This window comes from Elephas maximus, chromosome 7, assembly GCF_024166365.1.
Source record: "Elephas maximus indicus isolate mEleMax1 chromosome 7, mEleMax1 primary haplotype, whole genome shotgun sequence".
NCBI classification, from domain to species: Eukaryota; Metazoa; Chordata; class Mammalia; order Proboscidea; family Elephantidae; genus Elephas; species Elephas maximus.
The window spans coordinates 34,988,518-35,001,162 of NC_064825.1; the positions used below are offsets into that span (position 1 = coordinate 34,988,518).

General features: G+C 43.8%; 1 protein-coding gene across 3 annotated transcripts in view; it reads left to right on the forward strand.

The window, feature by feature from the left end:
• ME3 (malic enzyme 3) overlaps nt 1–12,645 on the forward strand; it is a 250,131-nt gene that overhangs the window by 80,627 nt on the left and 156,859 nt on the right. The window contains exon 1 of one of the 3 annotated variants that reach the window (XM_049889595.1): nt 9,319–11,890. The exons of the other annotated variants lie outside the window; for them this stretch is intronic. Within the exon in view, the coding sequence (XP_049745552.1) occupies nt 11,840–11,890 (51 nt within the window). The 5' untranslated portion in view covers nt 9,319–11,839. Of the gene's footprint in view, nt 1–9,318; nt 11,891–12,645 lie in introns of those variants that run through there. 3 annotated transcript variants of the gene reach the window in all.

Genomic DNA, 12,645 nt, shown 5'->3' on the forward strand with positions numbered 1-12,645 from the left:
TGGCCTGACCTACTCCTCCAGCCTCAGTGCTGCATCAGCCCCCACCCCCAAGATGGTCTGGAGCCACAAAATTCCTTCCCTGAGCTGCTTCACTACCTCATGCCTTCATGCCTGTACTGCCTCCAGGCTTGATGCACTATCCACATCCATGGTCCAATCCAAATGTAACGTCTTCTTTAAAGGTTTCCCCACTGCTCCTTCCATCCCTCAAGGACAACCATTCTCTCCCTACAGACACAGATACTTGCCTGCTTAATTGCCTTCAGAATAATTAGCAGTTCCTTAGCATGGCATATGAGGTCATGCATCATCTTGTATTGCATCATTTTCTTAACTTCGTCTCCATCACTGGGTTGTGAGCTCCTTAATGAAAAGGCCTTTCCCTTATTTAACTCTATGTGCCCGGGGTCACACACAGCACCTCCCTCATAGTAGGTGTTCAGTGGAGGTGTACGGTAATGCTGTTCAGCTATATGCAACCCTCCCTAATGGAGTCGGCTTTGCTCTTCCCTGAAGCATGTTGGGGATGAATTCGGGATAGACTTGGGCTAAGGTACAAGGCCAGGAGGGGCACGACTAGGCCAGCAGCCGAGGCTGAAGAATGCCTTAGCAACAAGAAAGAAAACATCTGGCCCTGGACGCGAAGTCCCTGGGAACACTGACTGCCCAAGGATGTGGGAGAAAACGATGAGCCTTGGTCCCAGCTGGAATGGTATGTAAGCTTGGGTCCCTTGCTAGGTGGTTGTGGAAAATACTCTAGCCGGCCGCCACTGGAGAGCAGCTGCTTGCCCGTGTAAGTAAGTTTCCCTGAATAAACGTATGAATCTGGGAAGGGCTATGTGTCAGTTCTTTAGATTATCTGCCAGGACACGCAGCGAGGGTCTTTCCTTGCTGGGGCTGTCCCCCGACAGGAGGTGTGCTCAGTAAGTAGGTAGGGAGCAGTGGTGGTTCGGTGGTAGAATTCTCGTCTTCCAAGCTAGAGACTCAGTGCACCTCAGTGCAGCCGCCACCCATCTGTGTGTCACTGGAGCCTTGCCCATTGCTATAGTGCTTAACAGGCTTCAGCAGACCTTCCAGATTGAGACAAGCTAGGAAAAAAGGCCTGACGATCTACTCCTGAAAATTAGCCAGTGAAAATCCTGTGGATCACAACTGTCCTATCCCATTGTGCATGGGGGTTGCCATGAGCTGGGGGATGAATCAATGGCAGCTAACGACAACAAATAAGTAGATAGATGAAGTCATAGGATTCTTCCCATAACATTCCTGATGGTCCATGCCGTGGGATTGCTGTGTTGCTGAGGAAGTCCTTTTACAACTTAAGTGACTAATTCCCCTTTGATAGAGCCCACGACCAAGACACCTGCAGCAGCACTTCAATCCTCCATGGGCCCAGTGACCTCCCTGGTCTAGTGCTTCGTATGGGACCACCAGCAGAAGTGCTATGAAGTGCAGTGTAAGTTACGTTAAAATTAGATGAGAGAAAACAGAGCTGGAGATTGAGGCAAAAAACACCACTCCCTTCAAGAGTCCCCACAGCCCACTCTGTGCTGTGGATACAACACGTGTAAGGGGAACCAGGACACGTGTGTCTGGTAGCAGCAGCTCAACTATCTAAGTTCCGGCCCAAGTAGCACGTGCTGGATACCTGACAAGTGCATTCCCTCATTCATGGCATTCCTTATGCAGGCTTCTAAGAATAAGATGCAGAATAATTTTCTAACTGTGACCAAAAACAGAAGGGATACATGTATTTGCCCACCACAGAAAATATCAAATCTGGAAGAGACCTAAGGAAAAAGCAAATCCAGGCCAGTATTTTTTCAAACAGTTCTTTTAGCCACAGAACCTTTTGTTCAAACAAAATCTGGAGTAAGGGAGCCCAGCGTATAAGACAGATGAATATCATAAAAGCTGGGTTAAACTACAGTAAGGAAGCAAGACAGGCCCCTGTTCCCATGATGTGCCTTTTCCCACTCCCACCTTGACACCTGTAAGGCACCTCCCAGGACCCACTACCATATTTTTACGTAAATAATGTGCATGTTATATGTTTTTACGACAACTGTGCAACTCCACCTCACGGAGTACTTTGTTGCTGCTTTAAGCATGCTGTGCCATGCATTATATGTGTGGGCACGTTATTTATGTGGGCTCATTATTTGTGAAAAATATAGTCGATTCTCTGATGTCCAGGTTGGCATTACTGCACCTAGTTGTCCAGCCCCGGAAACTGATTTCTCTCTCTCTCTCTCTCTCTCTCTCTCTGTTGGTCCCCCTTCCTTCCTCTGTTTATTCATTCATATTCATTCCCTCGCTCTCACTTTCCAAAAATTTATTAACCTCTACTACAAGTGAGGCTCTGGGGTAAGATAAATAAGGCACTGTACCTGCCATAAGGAAGATTTTGAATACAGAAACAGACTTGTAAACAAACGCATGCAGTAAATCTGACAAATATTTTTAGAGCGCCAGGGCCTATGACAGAAGTGTGCGCAAGCGACAGCGGTGTTACCGAGAAAGGAGTGGGCAGCTGATTCTCCAGTCAGTACCCAAAATAAGGTCTTCTGAATTCCCAGTCCACTAAGATTTGTTCCATACCCCACTGCTGCTAAAAGAATAAAAGGGGAAGCTTTTCCACTGAGTACCTCTGCACATGCCTGGGCTCCCAGCTCAGCTGTTGTCCCCAGTGGTGCTGACTGCACAGAGGAGGCCCGGTGAGGTGAGGGAGGGCAGGAGAGGAAATCTCTCCCCAGCATTCAGGACACACAGCTGCCACCTCACAATGAGCCTGGCCAGGGCCTCCCCCAATTCTTTTGTCCTAGGCCACTGGGGAGTTAGGAGAGGCTTTGTGCCCAGAGATCTTTAAATAATGTTGTCACTCATGAGTAAACCTTAGGGAAACCCAGTCTTCTTTCATTAGAAATGAATTGAACCCATTATTAGAGGAAAGGACCCTCCCTCGCCCTTCATATTTTAGTGTATGAAGGGGCTGTGGAAAAGGGAGGCCTCTGCACTCAGTCACCGCATTCCAGGGCTCCATCGGGGCTGCCATTTTTGCCTCCATATTGTCCTGAGTCTGGGACAGTGGCTAACCCTGTAGCTTGATGCGTCTGCATTTTCTGCTCGAGTAAGCTGAAGGTTTTCAGTTTGGAGTATGTGACTTGCTGTCATTTTCTGCTAGGTCTCCTCTTGAATTAGAAGCCTTGAGAGGAGATAAATGTAGTTACCTTGCTTTGGTTTCCTCAGTGCACATCGGAATTTGTGTGAGCCTGAGATAGTAACTCTCAGCAGCCTGAGAGCCACTGAAAATGCAATTAGTGTAATTAGTTCACACTAGCAAACAGCCCTTGTTATATTATTTTGACTAAGTGGACTTGAGAAAGGCAGGAGGCTATTGCTTATTAAGGGCGCATTCTGCATCAGGCATTGTGCTTGGTGTCTGCTCTCTAGATTGTTATACCAGTAATGAATTGTGGTATCATTTGTAATGTCCCTCTCCCCCTCTGGTCTTTAAGCTCCAGGAAGGAAGGACTGTGCCTTTTTTGTGCACTGCCATAGCCCCAGCTCCTTGTACAATGCCTGGCACACAGTAAGGCACACAGTAAATATCTGCTGAATGAGTATATGAATGACTTTATATGATCTTCTGATGACCCTGTGTGATAGGTATTATTAGGCCATCTTACAGATGAAGAAATTGAGGCTCTAAGAAGTTGAGTAACTTGCTTAAGGCCACACAGCCAGTCATTAACTGAGACAGTCTTAACCCAGGGCTTTCAAACACAGCCCTTGTTTATTCTTGGACCTGAAGGCACTCATTTTTCAGCAGTAAAACAGAAAAGAGAAGGAGCCCTTTTTCCCAATGCTCTAGGAAAAGCTCTTGTTTGTCTTCTTTCTAAATGAGAGAGACAGTTACTTTGTAATTTGTGTAATTTCATAATTGTTAATTTGTGTCATGCCCAGCCTCTCTCTAGCTAGGTAAGGAGGATGCTTGCTATCACAAATAGTGAATGGTGGCCTTTTCCACTATCTTACTGTTGGAGTATGATTTTGACCGTAATAATGAAAACATTTAGGGGGAAAGAAGGAAGATGTGGACTGGAGTAGTCATGAAGGATTTTATACCAGGGGTAAAAGATGTCTGAAGCCTCAGGGAATGAATAGGATTTACACAGAGGGTTGAGCTTGGGCATTCCAGGGGCAATGTGAACCCAAGTATGGAGGAGAAAATGAGGAGAGTGGAGAGACAGATCCGTCTGAACAGAAACAATGTCTCTGTCCTGGTCAAAAGCCTACAAGAAAGAGCTCCTCAAGCTGCAGAGCTCCTCAGCTACGCACCACAGCCTGCCATGATCTGGGCCTACCCACACCTTTGGCCTAGTCATCTACCACTGCCCCTCTGGGACTCTGCCCTCTAGCTACACTGAACCAAGCTGTCTTGAGCTTGAGAGGCGTGGCTCCTGGGCCTCTGCCTCTTTGTATACCGTTCCTTCTACCTAGAATGCTTTTCCCCTCCTTGCCCATATGGCAGAACTTCTATTTGATCTCAGCTCACATACTACCTCCTTTGCAAAACCTTCCAGTCCACCTCCTTCATAACCCCAAGAAGTTATCTCCCCTCTTTATAGTCTTCAAATAGCCTAACCTTTATTTGCATCTGTCTCTCTATCAAACTATAATACCTGTACATCCTTGTCCTTGACCCAGTCTTCCATTCTCCACCCCATAGCCTTCCATTTGGCTTTCTGGAACATCTCTTTGTTACATTTTCAATCCCTTCCAGAATGTTCTGTCCACTCCATCTACAAACTAAAACCTACCCTCACCCTGAGGTGAGTACTTTTTCTATACTTCTCTCACATGGAAGCTGTTTTTCTTTTCACACTCCTCAACCCTCCAGGTCAGGACATAGGTAGGTGTCCTTTTATTCCCCAAAGCCACTTCAGAACTGTATTCCCTCATACTCTTATTAAAAAAACAACTACTTCCACAACAAAAGTCTGTTTCTCAGCTCCTTTAAGCATTGTGTCATTTCTCTTTCTCATCACTGTCATTTACCAGCTTTCATTTGTTGAGGACTTGGGCACCAGCTTATAGACTTTCTCCACCGCAATCTTGCCAGCATCCTGGGTGACGTCAGCATCAATGCGGCTGACTCCTCCAACAGCCTGGCCTTTCCCAACTGTAATATTTTTTCTCAGCATTCCACCTCAGCTACTCCTAGAGTACACCCTGGACCTTGACATCATGTGAAATTCCCCTACGTCAGAAATCAGTGATTCTAACAAAACCCTCTCTGACCAGGGATGCTGCTTGTTCAACCATGCTCTCTAAACTTGCCACGATCTCCAGTCCATTCAGTCTTCTGCCCCTATCCATGCTCCTATTTAGGCCCTCACTCCTATCCATTAACCTAATCCAATCCTGAAGCACAATGGGAATTCCAGAACACTTCATTGTGTTCATGAGGAACCTGTAGATCAAGAGGCAGTCATTTGAACAGAACAAGGGGATACTGCCTGGTTTAAAGTTAGGAAAGGTGTGAATCAGGGTTGTATCCTTTCACCATACTTAATCTACATGCTGAAAAAAAAATCTGAGAAGCTGGACTATATGAAGAAGAACACGACATCAAGATTGGAGGAAGACTTATGAACAACCTATGTTATGCAGATGACACAACCTTGCTTGCTGAAAGTGAAGAGGACTTGAAGCACTTACTGATGAAGATTAAAGACTACAGCTTTCAGTATGGATTACACCTCAACATAAAGAAAACAAAAATCCTCACAACTAGACCAATGAGCAACATCACGATAAACAGAGAGGAGATTGAGGTTGTCAAGGATTTCATTTTACTTGGATCCACAATCAACACCCATGAAAGCAGCAGTCAGGAAATCAAAAGATGAATTGCATTGGGCAAATCTGCTGCAAAAGACCTTTCTGAAGTGCTATAAAGCAAAGATGTCATTTTGAAGACTAAGATGCGCCTGACCCAAGCCATGGTGTTTTCAATTGCATCATATGCATGTGAAAGCTGGACAATGAATAAGGAAGACCAAGGAATTGACAGCTTTGAATTGTGGTGTTGGCGGAGAATATTGAACATACCATGGACTGCCAAAAGAGCGAACAAGTCTGTCTTGGAAGAAGTACAATAGAAGCAAGAATGGCAAGACTATGTCTCACATACTTTGGACATGTTATCAGGAGGGATCAGTCCCTGGAGAAGGACATCATGCTTGGTAAAGTAGAAGGCCAACGAAAAAGAGGAAGACCCTCAATGAGATGGATTGACAAAGTGCCTGCAATAATGGACTCAAACATAGTTATTGTGAGGATGGCGCAGGACCGGGCAGTGTTTAGTTCTGTTGTACATAGGGTCGCTAGGAGTCGAAACCAACTCGACCACACCTAACAGCAGCAACAACAAACCAGCTTACATTCCCTGGTCCATCATTTCCACTCTTCCTGACAATACCCTAAATGTTTTGTTTTGGTTTTTTCCTATAGCTTTTCATTGCACTCTTTTGAGAAAAATAAAAACCTAGGATAAAGCCAATGTTTGCTTTCTCCATGCCTGTGGCAGACAACCAAGCCATGCTGGAGGAAAACATACAACAGAGCAAATTATTTGACTATGTTATGATCACTAACCTCAACCGAGCCCTTATCAATGCTGAGAAATCCTATTTGCTCTAATCAGCTTGCTCTCACACTCTCCACAACGTCTCCTTGAAACCTTCTCTATTCTCCTCACATCTCTGACCCTCACTCTTAGTAGATAACCTTGCCTCCTAATTTCCCCAGCAAGCCTTTGAGCACACCAGCGTCTGCACTCGTCCATTGCTCCTTACTTGATGTTACAGTAACTGAGATGGCCCTCCTCTGTCTAAGTCCAGTCCTCCACCTGGGCTTCCATTCCTCCCTCCCTGAGGGACATATCCCATCAGCATTTGAACATGCTCAAGCCTCTCCACCTTAAACCACCCCCATTCTGTAGCCCAACTTCTTGAAAGAGTTGTGTATGGCATTATTTTGCAATTAACACACCCACTCAGCTTGGAGGGGGGTACAGGGGTGGGGGGTGGGGGAGAATGCAGGGAGTGGGGGGAATGCACAGTTGGCGAAAACATAATGTGCGCATTATTTGCATTAAAATACACTACTATTTGTTATTTGTATTTCCTCACCTCCTGTTCACTCTTCAAACCACTTGGTATAATTTCATCAACCCTTCACTGAGGTTACAAGGAACCTCCATTTTGCTAAATCCAGTGGACAGTTTTCAGTCCTCACATTACTTGACCTGTCAGAGAAATTCAGCAGCGTTGACCATTCCCTGTATCCTGAAATGCTGTCCTCCTTTGCCATCTAACGAGAACCCATCTTCTGGTTCTCCTATCTCTTAGGTGCTCCTTCCCAGTCTCCTCTTCTGGCTTATTCTCCTTTACCCAGCCTTCAACTGCTGGAGTTTCCCAAACTTAAACTTAGCCTCTTTCCCCACTCTAAACTCTCAATAGGATAACACATCCACATATGGTTTCAGTTGCCATCTGCTTGCTGACAATTTTCAAAGTAATTCTCTCTCTAAGATCCAGACTTATAAATATCCAACTGCCTACTTAATAAAAGCAGATGGATGTCTCAGACACTCAAATTAAATGTATATAAAGTAAAATTTGAGGTTGGTGCCTTATTTTCCTCTCCTTTCAAAAAAAATCCTGATCCTCATTCTTTAGTGTCCTATCTCCGCAAATGTTACCACCATCCATTCTTTTATGAACGTAAAAAACCTGGCAGTGATCTCTGAGCCCTCCCTCATACTCAAACACTAAATGTTATCCATCACCAGGTTCTGTGCATTTTACCCCCTCAGTACATCTCATATCCTTCCACCTCTCTCCATCTGTGCACCACCACCCCAGCCCAAGCTGCCATTACCTCTTAGCTGGACTATTGCAGTAACCTCCTGATTTATCAGACCACTCTTAGCTCTCTCTCAAAATCTTCTTTACTATAACCAAACCATGAAAATGATTTAAAAAAAAAAAAAAGTTAATTATGTCTTGTTCTGTTTAAAGCCTTTCAGTGACTCTACATTGCCTTGAGGCTGAAAACCCGCGTCCTTAGCAAAGTCACCCACACACTACAAAATCCTGTTTATGCTCTTCCCCCGCTTCAGAGCCTTTGAACAGGCTGTTCCTTTTCCATCTAGAATGTTCCTCTGCTTCCTACCCCAACTTTACCCTGACAGCTGGCCTAAGTAACTATTTATTGTTGTCATGGATGGAATTATGTCCCCCTACAAATGTGTGTATCAGCTTGGTTAGGCCATGATTCCCAGTATTCTATGGGTGTCCTCCATTTTGTGATTATAATTTTATGTTAAAAGAATTACGGTGGGATTGTACCACCACCCTTACCCAGGTCACCTCCCTGATCCAAGGAAAAGGGAGTTTCCCTGGAGTGTGGCCTGCACCACCTTTTATCTCTCAAGAGATGAAAGGAAAGAGAAGCAAGCAGAGTTGGGGGCCTCATACCATCAAAAAAGAAGCACCAGGAACAGAGCACATCCTTTGGACACAGGTCCCTGTACCTGAGAAGCTCCTCGACCACGGGAAGATTGAGGACAAGGACCTTCCTCCAGAGCTGACAGAAAGCCTTCCCCTGGAGCTAACACCCTGAATTTGGACTTTTAGCCAACTTTACTGTGAGAAAATAAACCTCTCTTTGTTAAAGCCATCCACTTGCGGTATTTCTGCTATAGCAGCGCTAGATGACTAAAACAATTGTTCATATCTCATCTCACATGGTACTTCCTCAGGGAAGCCTCTCCCAATCACCCTCCCCCCAAAGAAAACTATACCAGGGCTCCCAGCTCCTTGTGTGCTCTCGTAGCACCCTCTGCATCTGCGTTTAGCATTTCTTATAATGAAAGAATGTCTTCGGCAATTATTCATTTAATAATTGTCTTCCCTACTGGAACGTGAGCTTCTCTTTTCCACAGCTGTGCCCCCAGTGCCTAGCACACTACCTTGCACAAAGTAGGTGCTCAGTAAACCTTTGTCAAATGGATGCTATCACTTGGTTTTGTAACTTTGCTTGAATAAGTGACAGATCGCTTCGTCTCGCACTTTCTGTGTCAGTTCTCCCGACTGGAATGTGAGGTTTAGGCTTTTTCATGTCTTTTGCCTACACCTAGCATTGTGTATGTCCCCCAGTGTGTGCTGACTGACTGAATGAATGATGAGAAGGTTGGTAAGGAGGGTGGGCCAGGTGGTGGGCAGCTCATCAGAGACACAAGTGAGGAGCCATTCTCAGGTCCTCATCTGCAGGCCTTGGGTTATGTGATTTACATTAACTTTCAACCATAAAAATGCTTCAGAGATTTGTTCTCTGTGAAAGCCAGCCTCTGATCTTGGTTTCTCACCAAGGTTTAACTGCCCCGTAAGTCCAGCTACTTAAATTGAAGCTTCTGTTCTGTCCTTTTTTCCCCCTTGCTATGGAAAATAACAGAGAAGACCCTTTGTTTCAGACTCAGTGGAAACAACTAGGCTTCTGTCTTCTCTGTAGGTGCAGCAGCTGATTTTCTCTGTTATAAACTTACCCAGAGCCAGGACTCTCATTGGTATTTTCCATGCAGACAAAAAGAGATCTGCTACAACAATGTGTGAAGATTGGTACCATCTTTGTGCTTTTGCTTTATGCTCAGCTTTTGCATTTTAAGGCAATAAATAGATAATCACGTTAAATAGCAGTATTTTCCCTTCTTGTCATGGCTGCTTATTTAAAAAGATGTATCTTTACTAACAAATCTGCACCCTTAGTGAGATTGCCGAGTGAATCTCTATTGAGGTATTTCCCAAGGACAAGGTGCTCACCCCGACTCCTGAATGTGTGTATTGTGGATTAGAGTTTGTGCAAAAAGTTTATCTTTCCTTCTGGAACAGTTTTTCATAATCACTGGGATGCTGGTTTTCAGCCCTTATACTGCTGAAATCAGCACTTAACTGGTAGAGATCCAGGACTTGAATTTTAAACTGGCAACCCAGGTGCTCCTGATGCACACCGAATTTTGAGAATTGGTGCACTTAATTTTAAGTTTGAGCCAATGTCCTGTTCATCCTGTAATGCTCTATAGTGATTCCAAACCAAAAAACTAAACTTGTTGCCATCAAGTCTGTAGTGGCCCTATAGGACAGAGTAGAACTGCCCCGTAGGGTTTCCAAAGAGTGGCTGGTAGATATGAGCTGCCAAACTTTTTGGTTAGTGGCTGAGCTCTTAACCACTGTACCACCAGGGCTCTGCCTATAGTGATTAGCAGACAGGAATAGAGGGCATTCCTGGCAGAGAAGCCAGCATGTGCAGACACCAAACCCACTGCCATTATGTCAATTCTGACTTATAACAACCCTATAAGGCAGAGTAGAACTGCCAAGGAGTGCCAGCAGCTACCAGAAGCTGGAATAGGCAAGAAAGAGATTCTCGCCTAGAGCCTACAAAGGAGTGCAGCGTTGCTGACACCTTGAATTTAGCTCAGTGATACAAATTTTGGCCTCCACAACTGTGAGAGAATAAAATGCTGTTGTTGTAACAGGTTTGTGGTAATTTGTTACAGCCTCCTCAGGAAACTGATATATGGTGTATTCTTGGAGCAGAGCAGTGGGATTGTGGGTGGTTAAGACTAGAGTCCAGGAGGTGCAATACCTTTAGTTTATTTAGCAGACCAGAGAGATGATGTCAATACTGAAGAGAGTGGGGATCATAAGGAAGGTAGGACACATAGAAGGAAATTTGAAATATTCAGGAGATAGAAAATCAACTGGACTTAGTAATGATTGCATATATGGGTTAACAATGAAGAACCCAGATGACTCTTAAATTTCTGTTGGGCTGCTAGGCAGCTGGTGGTACCATTGTTGAGCAGTGGTACAAGAAGAAGGAGTAGCTTTGACATGGAAGATGAGTTCAATTTGGGACATGTAGGTGGGAATGTCTAGGACATAGATAGATGTATGAATCTGGAATTAAAATAATTCTATGGATATAATGCAAAGCATCACTCTTGCCATCCACTTTTCTCCAGAATGACTTAATTTAAAATAATAGCCACCATTTATTGAGTGAGTACTTACTAAGCACCAGGCACTGTGATGTACACTTTACACACATTATGAGGTAAGTACTGGTATCCCATTTTACAGAGGAGGAAACAGAAGCTCGAAAAAGTTAAGGAATGTACTTAGACCATTCATCTAATAAGGATCACACGAACGCTGGCAGTCTGAGTCCATCTCTCTTAATCATTATCCTGTATTACAGTGTATGTCTCAAATGTTTTTAACCATAACCTACAGTAAAAATTGCAGTTTACATCACAACCCAGTACACATAGCTATACATTAGACATACACAACACACACGCACATACAATTAAGCAAAAGGTTTAAAAACCAATACTTACCCTTACTAAATATGATGCAACCTGATATTTTCTATTCAAGCCTATACACTTTTTAAAATGTTGATTGCTCCCTAATAAACTGATTTCATAGCCTATTAATGGTCAGACAGTTTGACCAAGTTTGACAAACATTGCTGTATTTTATTCTCCTGGGGAGAACATTTCACTTCCTTTCCCAGCTCCTGTCATTTCTCCACTTCTGAGGAGAAAACACTGAATGTTGCTACTTGCTTCTGCTTTTTCCTCTAGAGAAGGTGTCGGAGTTAAAAAGGCTGGGGTACGTAGGATGTGGCTGGCCAGGAGATACCTACTGTAGTAGGCCGATCAAACTCAGCTTCTAATGCGGCTGACAAAGGATACTGCAAGATGTTCAGAATCACAGCAAAGAATGTGGTGCAAAAAAGTCTGTGCAGAACAGTGAGTATGGACTTCAGTGGCACAGTGGTATTCAGGCCCTACACCTTACTATCTATGCAATATGGGGCAGGTTTTCCACTTCATAGGGATGTTTTGAAAGGATAAAGTAGAAACAATGCATTAGTTCATTCAATGCCTACCACCACGAGTCAGTTCCATAGTAAGCACTAAAGAAATTGTATCAATATTTTTATTAATTTAATATGTTATAAAATATAAACTAGCACACAAACTGAATACTTAACTCTAAAAGCAAATTAAAAGCTCCAGACTGTTCAACAGTGACCCAATCAACAACTCAATGATGTATTTACCCAATCAGTATGAATTTAGAAAGAGCTGTTAGTAAATCATTTAAAGGAGACTTCAAATATTGACTTTACTTATCACAGGATGTAGGTTTTAGAAGAGACTGGTAGCTAAGTGGGACTAAATACAGCCTCTGGCAGAGGTCACCCTGCAGGTCTCTATGAATGTCAACACAGCCTGGAACAGCCTGGCCATTCATGCAGGAATTCCACTCACCCTTCAGGAAATCATCAGTGGAAAGGAAGGATTTGACTAGGTACATATAGTCCCTGAACATATAGATCCGAGAGCAAATCATGTCTATAAAATGAGAAATTAAATTTTAAAAAGACTCTCATTAAGTACAAGGATTAGATTCCATCTCAGAAGGAAATAAAAAAATTCAGTGTTGATTACATAAACTAAGCAGTGGTACAGAGAAAAACTCACATTAGTTTGAGGTTCCA